Source organism: Coptis chinensis, chromosome 5 (genome assembly GCF_015680905.1).
Source record: "Coptis chinensis isolate HL-2020 chromosome 5, ASM1568090v1, whole genome shotgun sequence".
Lineage (NCBI taxonomy): Eukaryota > Viridiplantae > Streptophyta > Magnoliopsida > Ranunculales > Ranunculaceae > Coptis > Coptis chinensis.
This window is the reverse complement of record NC_141460.1, coordinates 78,213,462-78,231,905: the sequence shown is the minus strand read 5'-3', so window position 1 is coordinate 78,231,905 and position 18,444 is coordinate 78,213,462. Positions and strand designations below refer to the sequence as shown.

Here is an 18,444-nt window from a genome sequence, read left to right as displayed (position 1 = left end):
GAGCAGCTGAGACAACAACCATAATGCAACTTGATGAAAAATGAAGTGATTGGAAAGCTGGAAACTAAATTATATATGCAGAAAGCTTTTTTACATTAGTTTTCAATTTCTTTGAACCAAACACGGCCAACATTGTACAACATATATGTCAGCTCTGCTGCCGATTTCTAAACAAAATTATCAACATCCTTTCAGTTTTCTTGACTGATGAGCTCTATATGACATGACAAAAAATGATAAGAATAATAATCTGAGGATGTAGGTCAGCATTGTGAAAGACGTTGACTCCAAAATTATGAACTTTCAACTTCTTTCCTAAGAATGAAGCACTTAATGAGTTTGTATGCTATACAACATGAACACTTCCATTTTGCTGCTGCATGGTCCCTAGTGGCGTACCTACAAAACATCAAGGCTTCATCAGGCATGAATGAATGACATCTCCTACGTTTCCATGATGTCTTAGAACAGACTAAACAGGCGCGTCACACAAGAATGGATGCAGGGATGGCTCATTAACTTGAGCTGTTACATGGGTCAAGATTTGACTAATATTTTAACTGGAAACAATTTAACTAGAGATATTGAATTTAACTAAAGTAGATGTTAAACTATCTACAGAGCTTGTTAGCAACAGTGAAAGACTCAGGACAAGGAAGACTGATTACAGGAAGACTTTGCTGACTGTTAATTTCATTACAAAACCACAAACACAGTTAAGCACTTAAGCTTAATAGTGATGGAGCAATCTCCAGCTCAAGGTGTGGAATGGGAGCAACCAGACACTCTGCTGGAGAAGTATTACTGACAGGTGAGGGTGGTACAAGGTCTGTCCTATTCAAGAACTAAAAGCTAACCTAGCAGGCCTACAAGGTTGCAAATTGATTGAACAGAAGGTGGTGGTAGCTACAGATTCTCAAAGAGCTGTTCATAGCTTGAATAAACATGAGAATTCACTATGGTACTGCCACAATGTCACATGCTATTCATGATTTAGTAAGCTGGTACATTGTAGTCACTTTGCATGTGTATATAGAGAAGCAAATACAGCTGCAGACCACTTAGCTTCTCTATGAAACTCACACAACTGTAATTATTTTGTACCTCCTCTAAGCTTAAGACTTTCGTTCTATTGTTGGTGACAAAACAGGAAAATTTTATTTCAGAAACAAATGCTGGTAGGGGTCTACCTAAGCCTAAGCCTTATTACAACAACAACAAAAAAAAGCATATTAAGTATTTCAACTAAGGTTTGAGTATCTTAGCAGTCGTGCATTTTGCAATGCGCATTAGACAAATCTTACGTACTACCGGACCTACAAAGTAAAAGCTCTTTCTGGCAAAACATCTCTCCTTATCGTCTTAATTTAAAGTTTTTATGCCTAGGCAAAGACATTTTCAGAAGACGGGCAAGCAGGCATTGTTGCAAGTGGGAAGCAAATTTACCAAACAACAAAGATCAATTCCCAACTAACAATTCACATATGACTTTTGGCCTATGTGGAAGGATCCTTGAACCAACAAAGTAAAAAAAACTGGCAACAATAAGTTCAATCATATGCCATACTAGTTGATAAATTTTCTTGAAGCATCTTTACTTCTCTAATATGCAAAATTGAGTGAGACAAGCTAACATACATGTGTATGAAAATGAATCAACTATATTTGAAGAAACACAAATATGTGCATGGAGAATGTATGAAAAGAGGACAAGCATTGAACACGACCTGCTGACTCACAAAGCGCATGACCAAATATTGAGTTTGGTACAGGGGCCTAAAATGTTCCAACTTTATAAGGATGGAGTGTCCTTGTCACATAGGCATTGACCTATGTAACTGATTGGCATGTTAGATTCGGAACTGAAGGACCGTCAAGACCCAAACTTCAATAAAAACTTAAAGCCATGTGATGTAAATAGCAGTTGCTATTTAAGTTATACACGGACTTGCTATTATAATAGTCACGTTTTTACTCTTTTTAGTAATTTCTGGTTTAGTACTTTTCCAATATAATTTTGGAAGCATACTGTTTATATTATTTTTATTAATTCCTATTTGGCATATGATTATTGTTAGCTGTCAATTACTAGCTGGTTTCGTAATCGGACTTGGAAACCTTAAAACAGTTATAAATATTAAATGCAACCTTAAGCCACATTAGTGTTTTTTTGTGGTTACGAACTTAAATGTTTGAGGGTTGAATTCCGTTTACCACTTATTGATGAATCTAGGGTTGATTATGTTTTGTTTATACTGAAGTTTGTATTATATGTTAAAAAAAAATTTTTTAAATTAAAGTTTAGTATTTAGTTTATTCCATTAATGTTTATCTTAGTTCCTGCTTCCGCGAGTAAGTTTTATCATAAACAAAACTCAATGAAATTATGATGAAACTTACTAGGGAGCACACCAATGAAATAAAACAAAGGCTAAATTTGGTCCAACTCCAATGGTGTGGGCCACTATAACACTAAAACTATATAGCACAATGATGAGATTAGTAAGATGAAGTAAGCCCAACCCAATGGTTCAAAACCCACCCGCCATTCCTAATGGCATGTAGCTAAAAAGAAGGAAAATGTTGGACCCACTTCTATTATGTAAAGAAGAAAATTCTTCACATGCCATTATAAGTGGCGTGCTATTGCGGGATGGTGTATGCTCTACATCAAATACGAGTAAAAATATGGCCCAATAGTACACTATAACACCACCCTGTCAACGCTATTTCTATAAATTTACCGATTTATCCGTCAAGTTATTGGGTGCGATGGTATATGCTCTACACCATTGACGCTAGCGTGTGGGAAATGTGAGCCCCACACATTCCTTTTACAATATTCTCATTTGTCAATTACTTTTCTATCCCTACATTTTCAAATATGAGAAGGAGTCAAAATTGGCAAAATGGGTGAAAAATCTAGAGGTGTGGGTAGAATTTTCTTCCTTAAATCATGAAAGTGTGGTCCAACATTTTCCTTCTTTTTACTTTACACACCATTGGGAATGGCGGCTGAGTTTAGAACCATTGGATTGGGTTTAATTCATCCCACTAACCCCATCACTATGTTATATTGTATTAGTATTATAGTTGCTCAAACCATTGGCGTTAGTCTAAATTTAGTCTTTGCTTTATTTCATTGGCGTTTATCTTACTTCCTGCTTTTCCAAGTAAGTTTCATCATAATTTCATTGAGTTTTGTTTATGATGAAACTTACTCGCGAAACAAGAACTAAGATAAACATCAATGGAATAAACTAAATACTAAACTTTAATTTAAATAAATTTTTTTTAACATATAATACAAACTTTAGTATAAATAAAACTAAATTAAACATAATCAACCCTAGATTCATCAATAAGTGGTAAACAGGATTCAACACTCAAACATTTAAGTTCGTAACCAACAAAAAAACACCTATCCTTAAGGTCGCATTTAACATTTATAACTATCTTAAGGTTTCCAAATCCGATTACGAAACCAACTAGTAATTAGCCAACTAACAATAATCATGTGTGAAAAAAGAAATTACTAAATAGAATAGACATCCTAATAAACTATGTTTACAAAACTAAATTGGAAACATGCCAGAACCAGAAAGTACTAAAAAATAATAAAACGTGATTACTATAAATAGTAAAGTTTGCATATTACTATAAATAGCATCTGTTATTTTCATCACCGTGTGCTATGAAACCAAGATAAAAGTTGTGGCAGCTACAACCCAATATTCGAATAACAATTTGAATAGACTTGTTCTACATAAAGCTATGTCAATCTTTTTGTTTCCTATTTCTGTTTTCCGATTGGTAAAAAACAAAATCGTATTACAAATGCGCAGTAAGAAAGTAACAAGCAAAAAACCAATTAAATCCAGTAGAAAGCAGTACCAAATAATATAACCACGCTACAAGGAATAGTGTGAGGGATTCGATTATTGAAATTTCAGACATTCGATAAGAACAAACTTGTTAAGTAGTCGTAAATTGAGTTATTTTGAGAAGTTCATGAATAGTATGAAGTTGGTTGTACATAGAACTTGCAAAAAGTTTAAAAAATCCATATGAACCGTGAAATTAACAAAAATCATGTGTACCATCCTTTTTTGTATTGCTCAGACTAATTTAAGCTACTAAGAGAACAAAAATTATTGTTCAATAAGGAAACAGAGACTAGAAATAATAGTCAATTTGATCAAGAACTTACCAGAATTTCCGGGATAAGAATAAGTTGTTGAAAGATATCTACTTCTCATTTTTCCCATGGTAGCAGTTTCAACAGAGGGTGCAGGTCTTGGGAAGCTGTTATCTCTAAACTTGCCAGCGAAGTCAACAGCAGACGGATATCCCCTCGAGTTTCCCAAGCAAAGGTCTGAGCTTTGAGCTAGAATCTGATCATGCTCTCGAACAGTAACCAAAGAGCATGTATCCTGCTGTTTTCCATGAAAATATAAGAGCATATATGGTTAATTATCGCATAAGATGGTGAGAAGGCTTGACTTGTGCAACTTAACCACAAAAGAACTTGTGCTGAAATCACATACATTGGCCCAAATACCCATGACGAAGACTTTTATACAAAATAACAAATACAAGAGACCAATTAGAAAAACACAAACTGCTAAGGTTTCCTCAAAAAGAGGTAAAGGACGCAAGTGCATTAACTTTGGGACGATGAGGGCAACATCTATGAGATAGAGACTTGAGACTAGCAAACAGCGGAGACGGTTCCTCCAAAAGCCATATAATGCACAAAAATGTTGGGTTTACCCCAATGCTCAACTGAGACTCAAGAACTAACCTTCAAATTCACCTTAACTATTTAGGTATCTTACTGTGTACATAAGTTGCTCATGTAACGGAACATCAGAACTAACCATATTTTTCATAGTAAAAACTGCAGTACAATTAACTAAATTAAGTATCTTTATAAAATTCACGCAACTTGAGATATTAAAAAGTCAACATTAATTTTCAGTTCCCTTTCACCATTTGTCTCTTTTCTCGCGTTTCTTTCAACTTAATTGTGTTTGATATCTTAGGAATTAAAATATTTTGAATATGTGAAAATCGGGATGTTTCGACTTGGAAGTTCATCAAGGTACAACCACACTAATAGCTATTACAAAGATATATGGGAGCACAAACCAAGTAAACTTCTTGTCTGATGCAGTAATGCAATAGGCTTCAATCTGGCTCTATGTCTAATACAAAAGGTGTGAATATAGACAAAAATGCAGGTGCCAACTAGCAAAGTTGGTAAAACCTCTGGGTGATGATACCAGAGGTCTGGAGTTCGAACCCCCACCACACCAATGAGTTACTGATCTCGTTTAAAAACAGGCTTACCAATCAAATATATATATATAGACAAAAATTATGCAACCATGGAATGTATCATATAATTTTATCAAAAAAGAATATATCATATGATTTAATTACTTAGCAGAAAGGCAAAATGCAGAGGTTCATAAACAGTTATAAGAATTTAAAAACTGGATGTAAACCTTCTTTTGAAGAAACTCATCTGACTGTGAATCATGCAACAGATCCTTAGGCAAAGAAACCTGTGATGAAAGCATAACATTTTCCTGTACAAGTTTTGGGCTCATGGGATCACTGGTATGTTCTTTCATTGACGCCTCATGGTAAAGATGTTTGAGTGCACAGCGAAGCCTATGGTTTCTTTGCGAGTGATACATTTTAGTGGCGAGTGGCAAAGGTGGAGCTGATTCATTAGCATCACATATGAAAGCCAAATTAATTTCCACCAATAATATAATCATATAAGTGAGGTAAGACTAAATAAGATCAAGTTAATTTACAAATTTGATAACACACATATTTAACTAGGATATGTGTTAAAAAACAGTTATAATATTTCATTTTGTTCATCTTCACATCTGAAACTCAAAAATTACTCAAGTATGAGATTTGACAAATGTCAAAAAACACTTGAGTATGAACTCCTATGCTGAAATCCCATCTTCATATCCTTCCATGTGTACTTCCAAATTCACCCGCGAAGAAACACAACAAAAATAATACTGACATTATCATTTTATACAGCTCATGGTAGACGAACCCAGAACCTAATATGATTCACTGGGGCTTGTAACTTCAACACGAGTTATGGTGTTCTGACCTCTCCACCACAGGAGTTATATACTGGTTTATCATGGAGCTTGTATCTCCAACTCTGAATATCCCAACTTTGCATCTCAATTTCTTTCTTACACTCTAGGCTATATATTAATAATTTATTAATAAAGAAAAAGGGCCAGTAAGTGAGTTTCTAACAGAAGAAACCATTAGGAATGCCTAAGCTCTTTTTTTTAGAAGATCTTTTGATTTTAGGCTGTATAAATTTGCTCTTGCATGGAGACATGCCCGCATGCATGTCTAAATGAGTAGAAAGAAACTATCACAGTAGAAAGAAACTATCACAGTCAACCTAAAAGTGCCACATGCTACATAGCTTGCGTTAAGGAAATATGAAGTTGTTCTTACATGTTGACGCCTTCACGTAATTTAAACCATTATTTCTTGTTACACCATGTACTGCTTCTAAACCCTCTGGCGTTAACAGATGCTCAGCTGCTATCCTACAAGGGTGAAAAAAGATACCCCTATCAACATCTCTAGATGCTTTTGAGCCCCAGATCTGTAACAAACTGATTTAAACAGATAATATACACAAAGTATAAATAAAATTTAGGACAAAGACAGAAAAGTTAAATTAAAAAATAAAGAATTTATTAAAATGAAAAATAAAATCATGCTTCTGCACCATGAAACTATTATAAGATGAGAACTGTTAGAGTTCTTTTATTTATGAGACATTTCTTGAGGGCGTCCAAAGGGCCAACCTGGATTTTTTAGGATGTCCAAATTCCTATATATAGATGTGCGAGAGAAGGCCAAAACTAAATAAGGCCGTATAAGTGTTTCTCTCTTGTCTCTTCTTCTCCAGTTTTTCGCCTTCTTCTTATTCAAGAACTAAAATATATTATAACTAGAACAATAGATATGATGCTTCACAAAATTAAACAATAGCATGCAGAAAATGAGTGAAAGTCTGTAATTATATTTGCTAGAGTGTGAAGTAGTATACAACTTGGTGCGCTTTTCTGAAGAAGACAGTCCGACCAATGGGTGGTTTGCATTTCCTGGGCAAGCTACTGAAACATCCTTTACAGAAACCCCACCTATACGAGAAGAATTTCCTGCATGAAAGAAAGGGGTAAGTTAGATTCGACTTGGTGATATTGCCCAAAAGAATTCCCCGGATAGAGAAAAGGTTCCAAACATCAAGGTCGGAATAACCGCAAACTAGAAGGAATTTAAGAAAAACACAAAAATAAATACACACACACACACACAAATAAGGAGAACAAGAGAAAAACAGATGGGAAATGTTTGTTCACAAGAAAATACAACAGACGTGATTGGCTTTTGGCCAAAAAGTCAAAAACAAAGGCACCAGGAGCTGTTGTAAAGTATCCATTCAAAGGAAAAAATCAAATATTTCATGAGCAGAATACAACCTCCACCCCCAACAAGAAAAGTAACCCTAATGGTGCTGAAAAAGTAGAACTGTTTTTCAAAAATGATGAAAAGTATTACCTTTTGCTTCCCTAGAAAAAGAAGTTGACCCATTTTCATCATCAACAACTGATTCCAAGGCAGTGGTTTCAGTCCCATCCATAATATAAAATCTTCCACGCACCCCAACTGTTAAAGCCAGGTCTATGATATGTTAAGGAATCTACAAGGTCAAATGGACCTCGGAAATGTTATTGAGACTGTACAATCACAATTAGTACCACATCACATGATGCCGGGTCAATGTCCTCCGGAGATGTAAATCCCGTGAGGGGAAAATTATCACTCATCGCAATTCAAATTGGGGTTTGAGTCTTATTCACTAGCAAGTAGCAACTGAACTGTATAGAATTATATCAATGTTTTAAAGTAAATTGTTTGAATTCTACCTATGGCAAAATCAGGAAGAGAAATTACATGCATATATACATTAGCTTCCTTTACGATACCTTTTATACAACACTTTATAGTTTATACACCCACCCCACCACATCTATACAAGATAAATTAAGGGCTGATTTCATGTGGATGCAACGTTCCCAACATCGAGTTCATCTTCACAAAAATTTGGTTCCTTTATACATCTTTAACATTGTCAAACAAAATTGCAAAATTGAAACCTCTGAGACGTTAAAAAAATCACGAGTTGAGAACAATCTTTGACAAGTTTAGGAATCTTCCATATATAGCGTAAAGTAGCACTTTCCCATTCAATATAATGTCTGAACCCTACTTATTGATTCAATGAAACTTATTGATTAATTTTAATCACTAAAATTTACTGACCATATTAATAAATGTGGCCTTATTAATAATTGTGCTGGGAGAATCACACAAGTTGCATCACCTCACATTTGGTCTGTCAACCCCTACAATTTTTACCGGTGTTCCCTACAATATCTCTTAAACATTGAGCATCAAACTCAAAACCAAATGGCAATTAGTGGAGAAGCCCCAGGAAGTTAGAATGTTAGATATTAATAAATTGCACTTTAAACTCCCGATGTGAGACTATTAATCTCAACACCTCCTCACGTGTGGCCGTGTATGAGGTGACTTGAGAGCAACACGTGAAATTTGATTTTAGCGGGTGACGTGGAGCAGACATTGACCCTTTGGTACAAATACTGAAATAGCTTGCTCTATTACCATCTCAAATTTTGGAGCATCCAACTCAGAATTGGAAATAAGTGGAGAGACCCCATGAAATAATGTGAATTTACTTCGTTGTTTCCTCATGTACTTGCAGGTAATGTCATCCCATGTTGTTTTCTAAATTATAGAGTTCTTCAAGTTTACATTGCATAGAAGGGAAAATGCAATTACAGATAATGATACCATAATGAGGATAATTAAGTCTAGGACACGAACACAACTCACAACCCATCTTACATGTTGGTTCTTACTATCAGTAAACAGAAAAGGATAATACATGCTCAAAGCATTTCATACTAAGTCGAGATACTGCACATCAGTATACGAAATGTAGTATATACTATCTAGATACTTTTTAACACTAATGCATACACTAAGAACAGAAGTAACTCAACGATAAGAAAGTGAACACTTCTAACCAGAGTTCAAATAGAGGTATATATATCTCCACAGCAATTCCATGTTATAAACAGTAAGGAGGAAGAAAAAGCAGCCCATAGAATAACATACTTTCTTGCACTGTTTGTGACTTTTTCCTCCCCTTTCTTGGGGGTTTCTTATGTCCATTGCCACCAATACCATCAACCTCAAGAAAGAATTCTTCCATAGAATTTAACAACCTACAACGCTCTGCAAAACTTTTTCAGTTCATATCCAGAATCATTATATTCACTTCTAGTCTAGAAATGAAAACAAAACAACTTATCTCAAAAGAGTACAGTGGGTGTGGGTGTGGGTGGGGTGTGTGTGTGAGTGCCTCTCTGTGATTTTTGTGGGTGTATTCCTCCTCGTCATCATCAACAAAAAGCTCAGGCCACAGATGAAGATCCTTAACACGATTATGGTACCAGAGGTGAGTTCCAAAGGAAAACTAAGAGCCTCAAAGATTTCCAAAAATGAAGCAGAGAGTTAGGTTCTATACCACCAGGAACTTCCAAAGACAAACGACCCCTCACCACTGTCATCTCCTCTACCTTCTCAAGTTTCTTTATTGCATGTAATCTTAACAATATTAACCATTAAACTAGACCAACATATATAATTCTTAAGGGCACGAAAAAACTACTAGATACTAACACAGAACAAATAGGGGCATTCCCAATTCCCATAAACATAAATTCTCTTATCATTTTAACTTTTACCGCTAAAAGCATGCTCTTACAAAAAAAAAATACACACTCGAGTAAATAACCTTTGAAAGAGCGGTTCTCTAGATCAGGGCAAAGGCCTATATATAGAAAGGGTTTTGTACAAAGGCTTTTACATAGGGCACCCAGAAGATCAATTAGGGGCTGATTTTTTGTGTAGATCACCCCAGCAGGAATATCATCGTAAAAAATAGATCAGCTTACTTGGGCATTTTTAACCTGGTCAGAGTTTGTTTTCAACATGTGGATTTAACTGCTGCCTGCCAAGAAATCCTTCCCCCTCCTCTTTGACACACACACATAAGAGAGGAAGAAAAACAAATTGGGGTGGGGGGTGAGGGGATGTGTAATACTTTATAACAGGACTATGAAGAGGCCCTACCTGAATGAGCTGCATATTGACTGCCCTTGATTGGTTTCCTACAGTTGTTGCAACAAACCTTCATAGATAAAGGTAAATAATGAGACACTTCCAAGCGAAAAACAAAAACATGATATACTCTATGGAGACTTTTCAGAATTCTCTGAGCTATTATAGCAATATAATCAGATTTATATTTAGCAGAAAGAACTAACCGCAAAGCATCCAAGATTGAATAGGTATGTAATGGTAGCTAGGGCATTATATCCAACTCACAGCATTTACATGTAATACTTTTGATCTATCTAACTAATCTAGGAATGCAAGCAAAATTCTTCAAAAGTTGAGACTTGAGAACTTTTGAATGCTCCCTTGTTCCAGTTGCCCAACAAATTAGAAATGGTTAGTACACACTTCATGCACACTGTGTTTTGCATGTCTTATATGTATACAACTATGTTACATGGACACGCCATATTTTGAAAAAAAATCCATGTCGGATACGTATCCACGTGTCCGTGTCAGACACATATTGCATGTGATTTACCTCAATTTTCAATATTTTACCGTGTCAGAGACTTCCTATCTGTGTCGGATATGGACACACCTATTCATGTCAATGTAACTTAGGTATACAACTACAAGCTGGAGTCTATCAGCCGGATATACACATCAAAGTAACTTTCAGTGATATACGACTTTCAAATACTATTCTTACTGATCTAAAGAACGGCTTCAATCTAAAAATGGGCATGTGGATCTGTGGTGTACCATATCCTCTCCCCACATACTTGGTCAGATTAGTCCAGCTTACGTGTATCGACACAACACTATACCAAAACCAGATACTATATTGGCTTCACACTGCAACTCTCATTTCCATTGCACTTTAATCATATTTTATTTACTCTCTTCTTTCTTTGTTCTCTTCTTTCTTAAGAAAGTGTATGTCTGAAACTCTGCATTATTACACAAAACCTCAAATGGAGGAAATCTTTAACTGCTTTTCCTTTCAACATTATTTATATTACCTAGCATAATTGATTTATCAACCATCATGTACAATCCCATACCTGAACAATTTTGTAATTCGGGACAACTTTTAACATCTAAACGAGGTAAAGTGGGTTCGATCCGAAAACCCACACCATTTCCAATTTTACTTATCCCCACTACTTTATTATTAGCCCAATGTTTACTGAAGCATGCCTATTTTTCGCCTTCTACAAAATTGAGTACACCTCTAGCTCTTCAAAGCCATCAACCTGCAGTTCTGCACCAATGTGCAAAACTTTGCAGGTGCAAGAAGCTAGGCATGTTGTCAATTTGTTATTGCACCTTCATAATGGGGAAATAAATTTGATTGTGGATCAAAACGCATATCATAAGACTGAAATAGATATTTAGGAGATATTGTTAAAAAACATAATAGGAATAACACATCAAAATGTGACCATTTGAATAGCAAACACAATGTAAGAATAAACAAAAAGTAATAAGTCTTTGAACCACTATTCCAGTATCCCCCCCTTCAAAGATTCATAATGGAAAACATATACTGTCCTCTAAAAGACTGTCAGAAAACATATACTGTAAAAGTGCCTTCTTGTTATTACAACAACATAGAAAATACATGTTATGGAAATAATATGGTAAAATTGTTAGCACATCAATTTTCATGGGTCCTACTATCGAACATTACCAAATGCAAAGGATCCACCATCGGCTCACAATCAAATACGTGCATATCTGCAAACGAATGTAAAAATATAAAGACCAAAAAAAAATCGAGGGAAAAGAAGACATGGGCAATTCCACACTTATGAAATGATAAACCGTTCTGCTTTAAACATCTAAATGTGCTATATATATATTTCAGACTTCAAACACAAGGAACAACTAACACTAAGAAAAATTTATCTGAAAAAGAAGGATATGCTCGAAACTATACTGATTATAAACCTTCTGCAGATATCGCTAGAAAATTATGTTCAAATTAACATGGTGTATTGCCATGCTTTGTGTAAGAGAAGTTCAAAATATAGTTCTTTTGTTTTATCTTTACAGTGTCTGTGTATCAAGATTGTAGCTCTTAAAAGGCTTTTAGATGTATCATTCAAGAATCATATGACAAAATTTTACTCAAAGTCTGTCTCTTAAATGAATCGACTCTAGCTATTTTGCTTCTCATAAGAGGTACAGAGGTCATCATCCATTCATCCTTCCATCAGGAGAAGAAAACTTCATAATCAAACCATTCTCTCCACACAGTCCATCTACCAATCCTCAATGATTAAAAAGAAATTGATTAAAATAATTCAGAGGCACCATTACTGCGATTGGCATTCAACGACAAGAAAACTTTAGAGTTACTGAATATGTTTGTTAATATAACATGTGGTTAGAAGGCATTTTGTAATTTGAAAAGTTAGAGAGCACAACACTTTCTCTTTGTAAACATGTACATCGTCCCTATAATCCGTACATGCATATTGCTACTTGTTTTTCCATTCAAAAACTGTGTTTACATACTGTCATTGAATAAGAGAGAGAACCTCAACCCAAAACTTGTGTTCACACTATATCCAATATAACAGTTTTGTTTTTAAATCTTATATATCGGAAACAAGTTTACCTTCTTCATCAAGCAAATTAGCTTCATCCACATTGCACAACTCGCCATGAATGGATTGAGCAGCTAACTTTTTATGGCCAACTTCCTCTGGTAAGTTTAAACAAAGGTCAATTAAAGAATAATCGATTAAAATCTATGATTCTCGAAACATAGTGTTACCCAACCTAGAAAAAAGGTTACAACTAATGATTGCTCTCTCACCAACTATATTTATGGACAAGATCTTTTCCATTATTTGTTATCAGCTCTACACAAGAGCTAAATTTAAGTAAATTAGGGTATCTTGTAATGTGAAATCTGCATCCCTTACCGAATACTGATTTTCTTCCAATATCTAAAAGCTCTAACTACTTCTTGAAGTCTATGCCTCACTCCAATATAGGTAATGCATATACTCAAAAGCCATTTTCAACTGTACCTAGTTTATCTTATAAACCTTTTGCCCTCCTCTAAAAACCTTTATCCTTTGACATTTCTTTTTCAGATTTTGTCTCCTTGTTCAACTCAATCAAGAACTAGTTGCATAAACAACAATATCTTCAATAGGATATAAACCAACATCAATGAACCAGCATAAATGGCTGAAAAATCATTTTGCCAGTCTGCACAAACTTAAACGTTTACATGTAATATTTTTAGATTTGGCATTTAATTGACCAGTATATGTTACAGCACCAATATACAGTGTAGACAAATAAGTATCTAACTGTAACTTAAAAGTTATATAGGAGTTGTACATTAGCATAAGGTGCATGGAAAAAGGATCCATACTTGGAGTAGCAAATATACTATAAGATATATGCATGCACTGTTGAATTCTTAACAATTCCACGACATAGATAGATATCTTTATTTTGATAATAATTATTTCAAACCCAATCTCGTTTCCTGAAGGTTTTCCAGAATCTGATGCTCCATACCTGAGCAGACTCTGGTAAGCATGTATTGTCATCGCAACACATGATGTAGGACAATTGTTTTAAGTTAAGAAATAATTAAATGCAATATCTCCCTACAAGATAAAAACATAAAAATCCTTCTTAAGTTTTGTAGTATAATAAACATATCAGGTCATTATCATTGTGGTGTGCAAAAAGCAAAACATTACAATGCACATGTTAGTAAAATAGTGTTTCAAGGTGATGTGAAGTATGATTGTTAATGGGTAAAAGTACCTGGTCTCGTTTCTGAATAGCTTCCATCACCCAGAAGCCTCACCATGGCTGCCATTCTTCCCCTTCCAAGTGTACATACCATTTTGACCAAATTAACCTACACATTATTTGCAAATTGCAACAATCAATTTGGCTGAATAAATCTAGAAACCTATATCACCGCACAGGAAAGTAAATCCTAATATAGCAAGCAAATAATCTTATAATTTATTTACCAGCTTAACATAAGTCGTAATAATAAAAATTAAAAAATTAAAAAAATAATAATAATAATAATAATAAGCGTGTGAAATCGTACCTTTAGCTAGTTACAAATTATGTAAACAATTAGACCTTGAGAAAAGCAATAACCAAATACACATTCTGCAATTTCAAATAACAATATAGCAATTGAATACACAGATAGAAAAACGAGCTGAAACTTAAATTACAATAATCAACCTACATTTCTGTGCTGCAACAAAATTTAGATCATATTTAATGAATTTCTCAACAATGCTGAGTCAATAAATGTATTAAATTACTTACTTGTCCTCTGATGTTGTTGTTGTTGTTGTTGTTGTGGGAGAGAGAAGAGGAGAAGAGCTAACGTGTTTTTTAATTCAACAAATGAGGATGGGTTCAATTTTCCAGTGTGCTGACTTGGCAATTAGCCTCGTGTTTTTTGGTACACTTCCCGATACTGAACTACCATGTTCCAACTCCGAAATTTAATTTCTAATTCACCTGGCCCATGTTGCCTTCAGACAAGTCAAACTTACGCTGACCTCGGAAGTCCACTCACGACTAACGCCATAAGTTTCCATTTCATCATTCCAAACTCCAAACTTTCCAATTACACTTCCATTTCGAATCAGTGCAAAAGTCTTGTTCCATTGACCGTTAATATATATGTACGTTTAATATAATTAATAATTTAATAATACACAGCCCATTTCCCAGCTAAACTTTCCAATAAAACATTGAAAATTCTGCATCTAGTTCTCTATACAGTTTCACCAAAATATATATATGGGAATGGTTATATGAACTCCACCTTATAGTGACTCCAAACTTACTCCACTCTTAAAAGTGGACTTACAAGATGTATTGAGGATTAATTTTTTGTGGAGATATACATTACATGATGTAGAACACACCCACAAAAAATCAGCTCAATTAAATATGTTTAACCTAGTTAAAAGTTGTTATAAATTAAAGAAATTTAATAATTTCATAACATTCTAAATGATTTTTGACATTTCCCAACTGCTGATCTCTAAAACATTTCAAAAAAAAATTCATTGATTTAATAATTTTAGCATTTAGTTCTATAATCATCCCCTATATATATTTGGTGGCACCTATCTTCGATATGCTTGATAAGCTTTCGATATTAGAGAGATCCCAATACCATAAAAGAGTTGGCTACACCATCAACAATATCCTTATATAGTTCTCTTGTACGTATTTCACGCACTAATACTCTTTAGAAGGAAAAAAAAATCACGCTGAGCTCTAACATTCATGTCGTTACTCTCAAGTCTCGATTTATGAACACTAACTGCTTACATTCATCTATTCTTTGACACATAATGATCTAGTGCATGTATCTCTCGCAGTATAAATGTAATGTACATGTGAGAATCTCATTATAATTATATATAGTTATATACCAGCCTGTTAGAGTAATTTTGAAGAAACCTAAGGTTTTTTCGACATTTTAGATAAAATGCACTTTCTATTAAAAAACATATCATATTCGTGAACAATTAATTTTTGCACACCAAAATAAAATACTCGGATATATGTGAGTAGATTAGAGTGGGTATCCGGCTAAAGAAAGAGAATGCTTACCTGTGTGTAATTGGATATTGTTTTGACATCACTATTTGCACCAGGTGTGGAATGCTATGGAACTCATCATTAGCATCCAAGATCAAAGCTGAAAGTTGTTCCTGCATATAGACACATAATTAATATAAATACCATATTCTGGATGGAAACAAAGACTTGTAGATTAATACTATTTGATATACCTCTTCGGATATAGATGATTTTTTATCCTCAGAACCTCCTCAACAATCTAATTCTCATTTTTCATTGTAGTAGAAGTTCTTAAAGATCTTCAAAATCTTTATACGTACAATATTTTCTTTTCACTGGGGCTTTATAGTTTTATGTTTTGGTCCAAAACTTTTCTCGTAAAAGAAATTCTTACATGCTAAATTGTACTCGCTAGTTCTATGGTTGGAGCTTCAATAAAATAGGGCCCAGGGTGTGATTCAAGTTCATAGTCGGTGCCTGAGATCAGGTAAGTTTTTTTTTTTTTTTTTTTTTTTTTTTTTTTTTTTTTAAGTGGAAATTTTATTGATAATGAATGATAATGAATTGTACAATTAATTATGACAAGCGTGCAACAAGCTGCGCCGCAAGTCCTTTCTGAATAACAAATCTTATCCTTCTAAAAACAAACTCGTTAGAACCAAATTTGTCATAACATTCTATCCATAACTTTCTGAAGTCTCTTGAGTAGCTCAACAGACTGTTGTTCCAAGAACCCAAAAGTGTCAAAACTGAACGGAATAAAACAATGTTGATTAGCCCTACAAGCTTCCTCATGCTTCTCCATCTTTCATGTTGCTGCCCTCTTAGCAGCTTCTCCTACCTCAAAGTCACCATTCCCTAACCCTACCAACGGAAAGACTCAAGTTACATCAACACATGCATGTTTTCTCTCGGACCAACTATAAATCAAGACATCCACAGGCCGAAGTGTCGATCTGCACTCATTCAGATCAGTGAGAAAGTTAACATGAGCCTCTTTCTTCACTTGTACCCCAACCCTCCAAAATGCATCACACAAAATGTCTCTAACATGATCATGTCGGTATTTAAAACCGGGAAAAATGTCTACAATGTAATCGCATGGTCCCCAAAAGCATCTAATATACTTTTTTTTTGCACGGGGCAAAGACCTCCGTCGAGTACGAGGAGGAATCATAAGACGGTACCTGAGAATGGCACGATACTCCACCTGTGACATACGTTGTCCAAGTCCCTCCATCGGAATAGCAAGTAGAAAATCTTTTGCATGTTTCGACTGCAAGCATCCCATGACTGCTTTCTGACGAATAGAGAACTCAAACTCCCTCTCAAGACTAGCAACAATCTTACCGTAGAAAGGTTCCGCCAAAACTTTTTGTGGTTTTAAGGGGACGGTAGCATTCACAGCCAGAGAATCAAGGTCAAAATCAGGAAGACAGAGACGCAATGCACTAGTAGCATCACTAAGGATCTCACCCATAGGCACTGGACCACAACTCCTAAGAATGTGGTTCTGAAGCTCTAAAGTCCGAAAAACGGGGAGGCCACAAAAAGCAAAAGCGAGACATCGAGGCACAATAGATACCTAACCCACCAAGGCGCAATGGAAGCGCCGCTAAATGCCACCGCAAATCACCGCCGGGACCATCAAAACTATAATGCCCCCGGAACCATGCGAATGTCTTTGCCGATCAAAAGTCTTAGTCTGCCTCTAAAAAAAAGTGGTGGACAAGTACTGACCGCAAAAACCAACTTGGAGATCCCAAAGACAAGCTCGTAAAAGTGCTAACTCACACTGTGGATCCTCTAATGCAGCTAAACGGTCTATCGAAGTCATAGCCTTTTCAACACGCTTACGAGCAAGACTCATGACAAAAGAAGAATCAGTGCTAACTGCCCCTCCAAGTAACCTGACCCCCTGCTGAGGACAAGATAAATCTGAAGGAAACAGACCAGGAGTGGAACGACGCGGATCCAGTGATGGCCAAAATATATCAGTCTTGGCCACATTAAGAACCAACCCATAAGAAGGCCCTTCTTCCTGAATGATACGCAGAGCTGCCGCCACTTGTTCTGTATCCCCAACTAGAGTCCCATCATCTAAATACCAAGCTTGGAGCAATAACTGACAACTTGACTGGATCTGTAGAATCAAAGGGTGCAACACCAGTGCAAAGAGAAAGGGACCCAAAGGATCACCTTGTTGAACCCCGTATGGACCATATATATAATCATCCCCAAGTATAATCTTGCGGTGACAATATAAATACTTTCGACCCGAGGGAAATAAGCGGGCAAATAATCGCGAACCTCTCTCAACATAGTAGTCCGATCAACCATATTAAAGGCATTCTGAAAATCTACTAGCAACATAGAAAGAGATGTACTGTCACCGTTAGCATATACCATGCGATTAACAGCATGCAAAATCGCCTCTGCTCCTCCAGGGACACCGACCCCATACTGAAAATCCTGCAAGTACCCTACCACCTCTTTGGAAACCCCTTTCATTGCAATTTTGGAAACAAGACGTCGCCAAACCATACCTACAACTAC

At 35.5% G+C, this 18,444-nt stretch overlaps 1 protein-coding gene across 9 annotated transcripts; it reads right to left on the bottom strand.

Moving 5' to 3' along the window:
• Nucleotides 1–46: 46 nt before the first annotated feature.
• Nucleotides 47–15,061, bottom strand: LOC147499065 (uncharacterized). Of its 9 annotated transcripts, none has more exons than XM_086560872.1 (13): nucleotides 14,611–14,942; nucleotides 14,381–14,445; nucleotides 14,083–14,179; nucleotides 12,908–12,994; nucleotides 11,975–12,021; nucleotides 10,294–10,351; nucleotides 9,274–9,393; nucleotides 7,630–7,737; nucleotides 7,118–7,229; nucleotides 6,514–6,608; nucleotides 5,511–5,731; nucleotides 4,211–4,436; nucleotides 47–399 (listed from the first exon to the last, which is right to left on the bottom strand). In XM_086560872.1, the coding sequence occupies exons 3-13, from the start codon at nucleotides 14,162–14,164 to the stop codon at nucleotides 347–349; spliced, it is 1,209 nt and encodes a 402-aa protein (XP_086416998.1). In that variant the 5' UTR covers nucleotides 14,165–14,179; nucleotides 14,381–14,445; nucleotides 14,611–14,942; the 3' UTR covers nucleotides 47–346. The 9 variants fall into 9 exon arrangements, with proteins under 9 accessions (XP_086416998.1, XP_086417001.1, XP_086417000.1 ...); XM_086560875.1 differs by having other exon boundaries at nucleotides 4,211–4,433; XM_086560874.1 differs by having other exon boundaries at nucleotides 7,121–7,229.
• Between the last annotated feature and the right edge of the window lie 3,383 nt (nucleotides 15,062–18,444).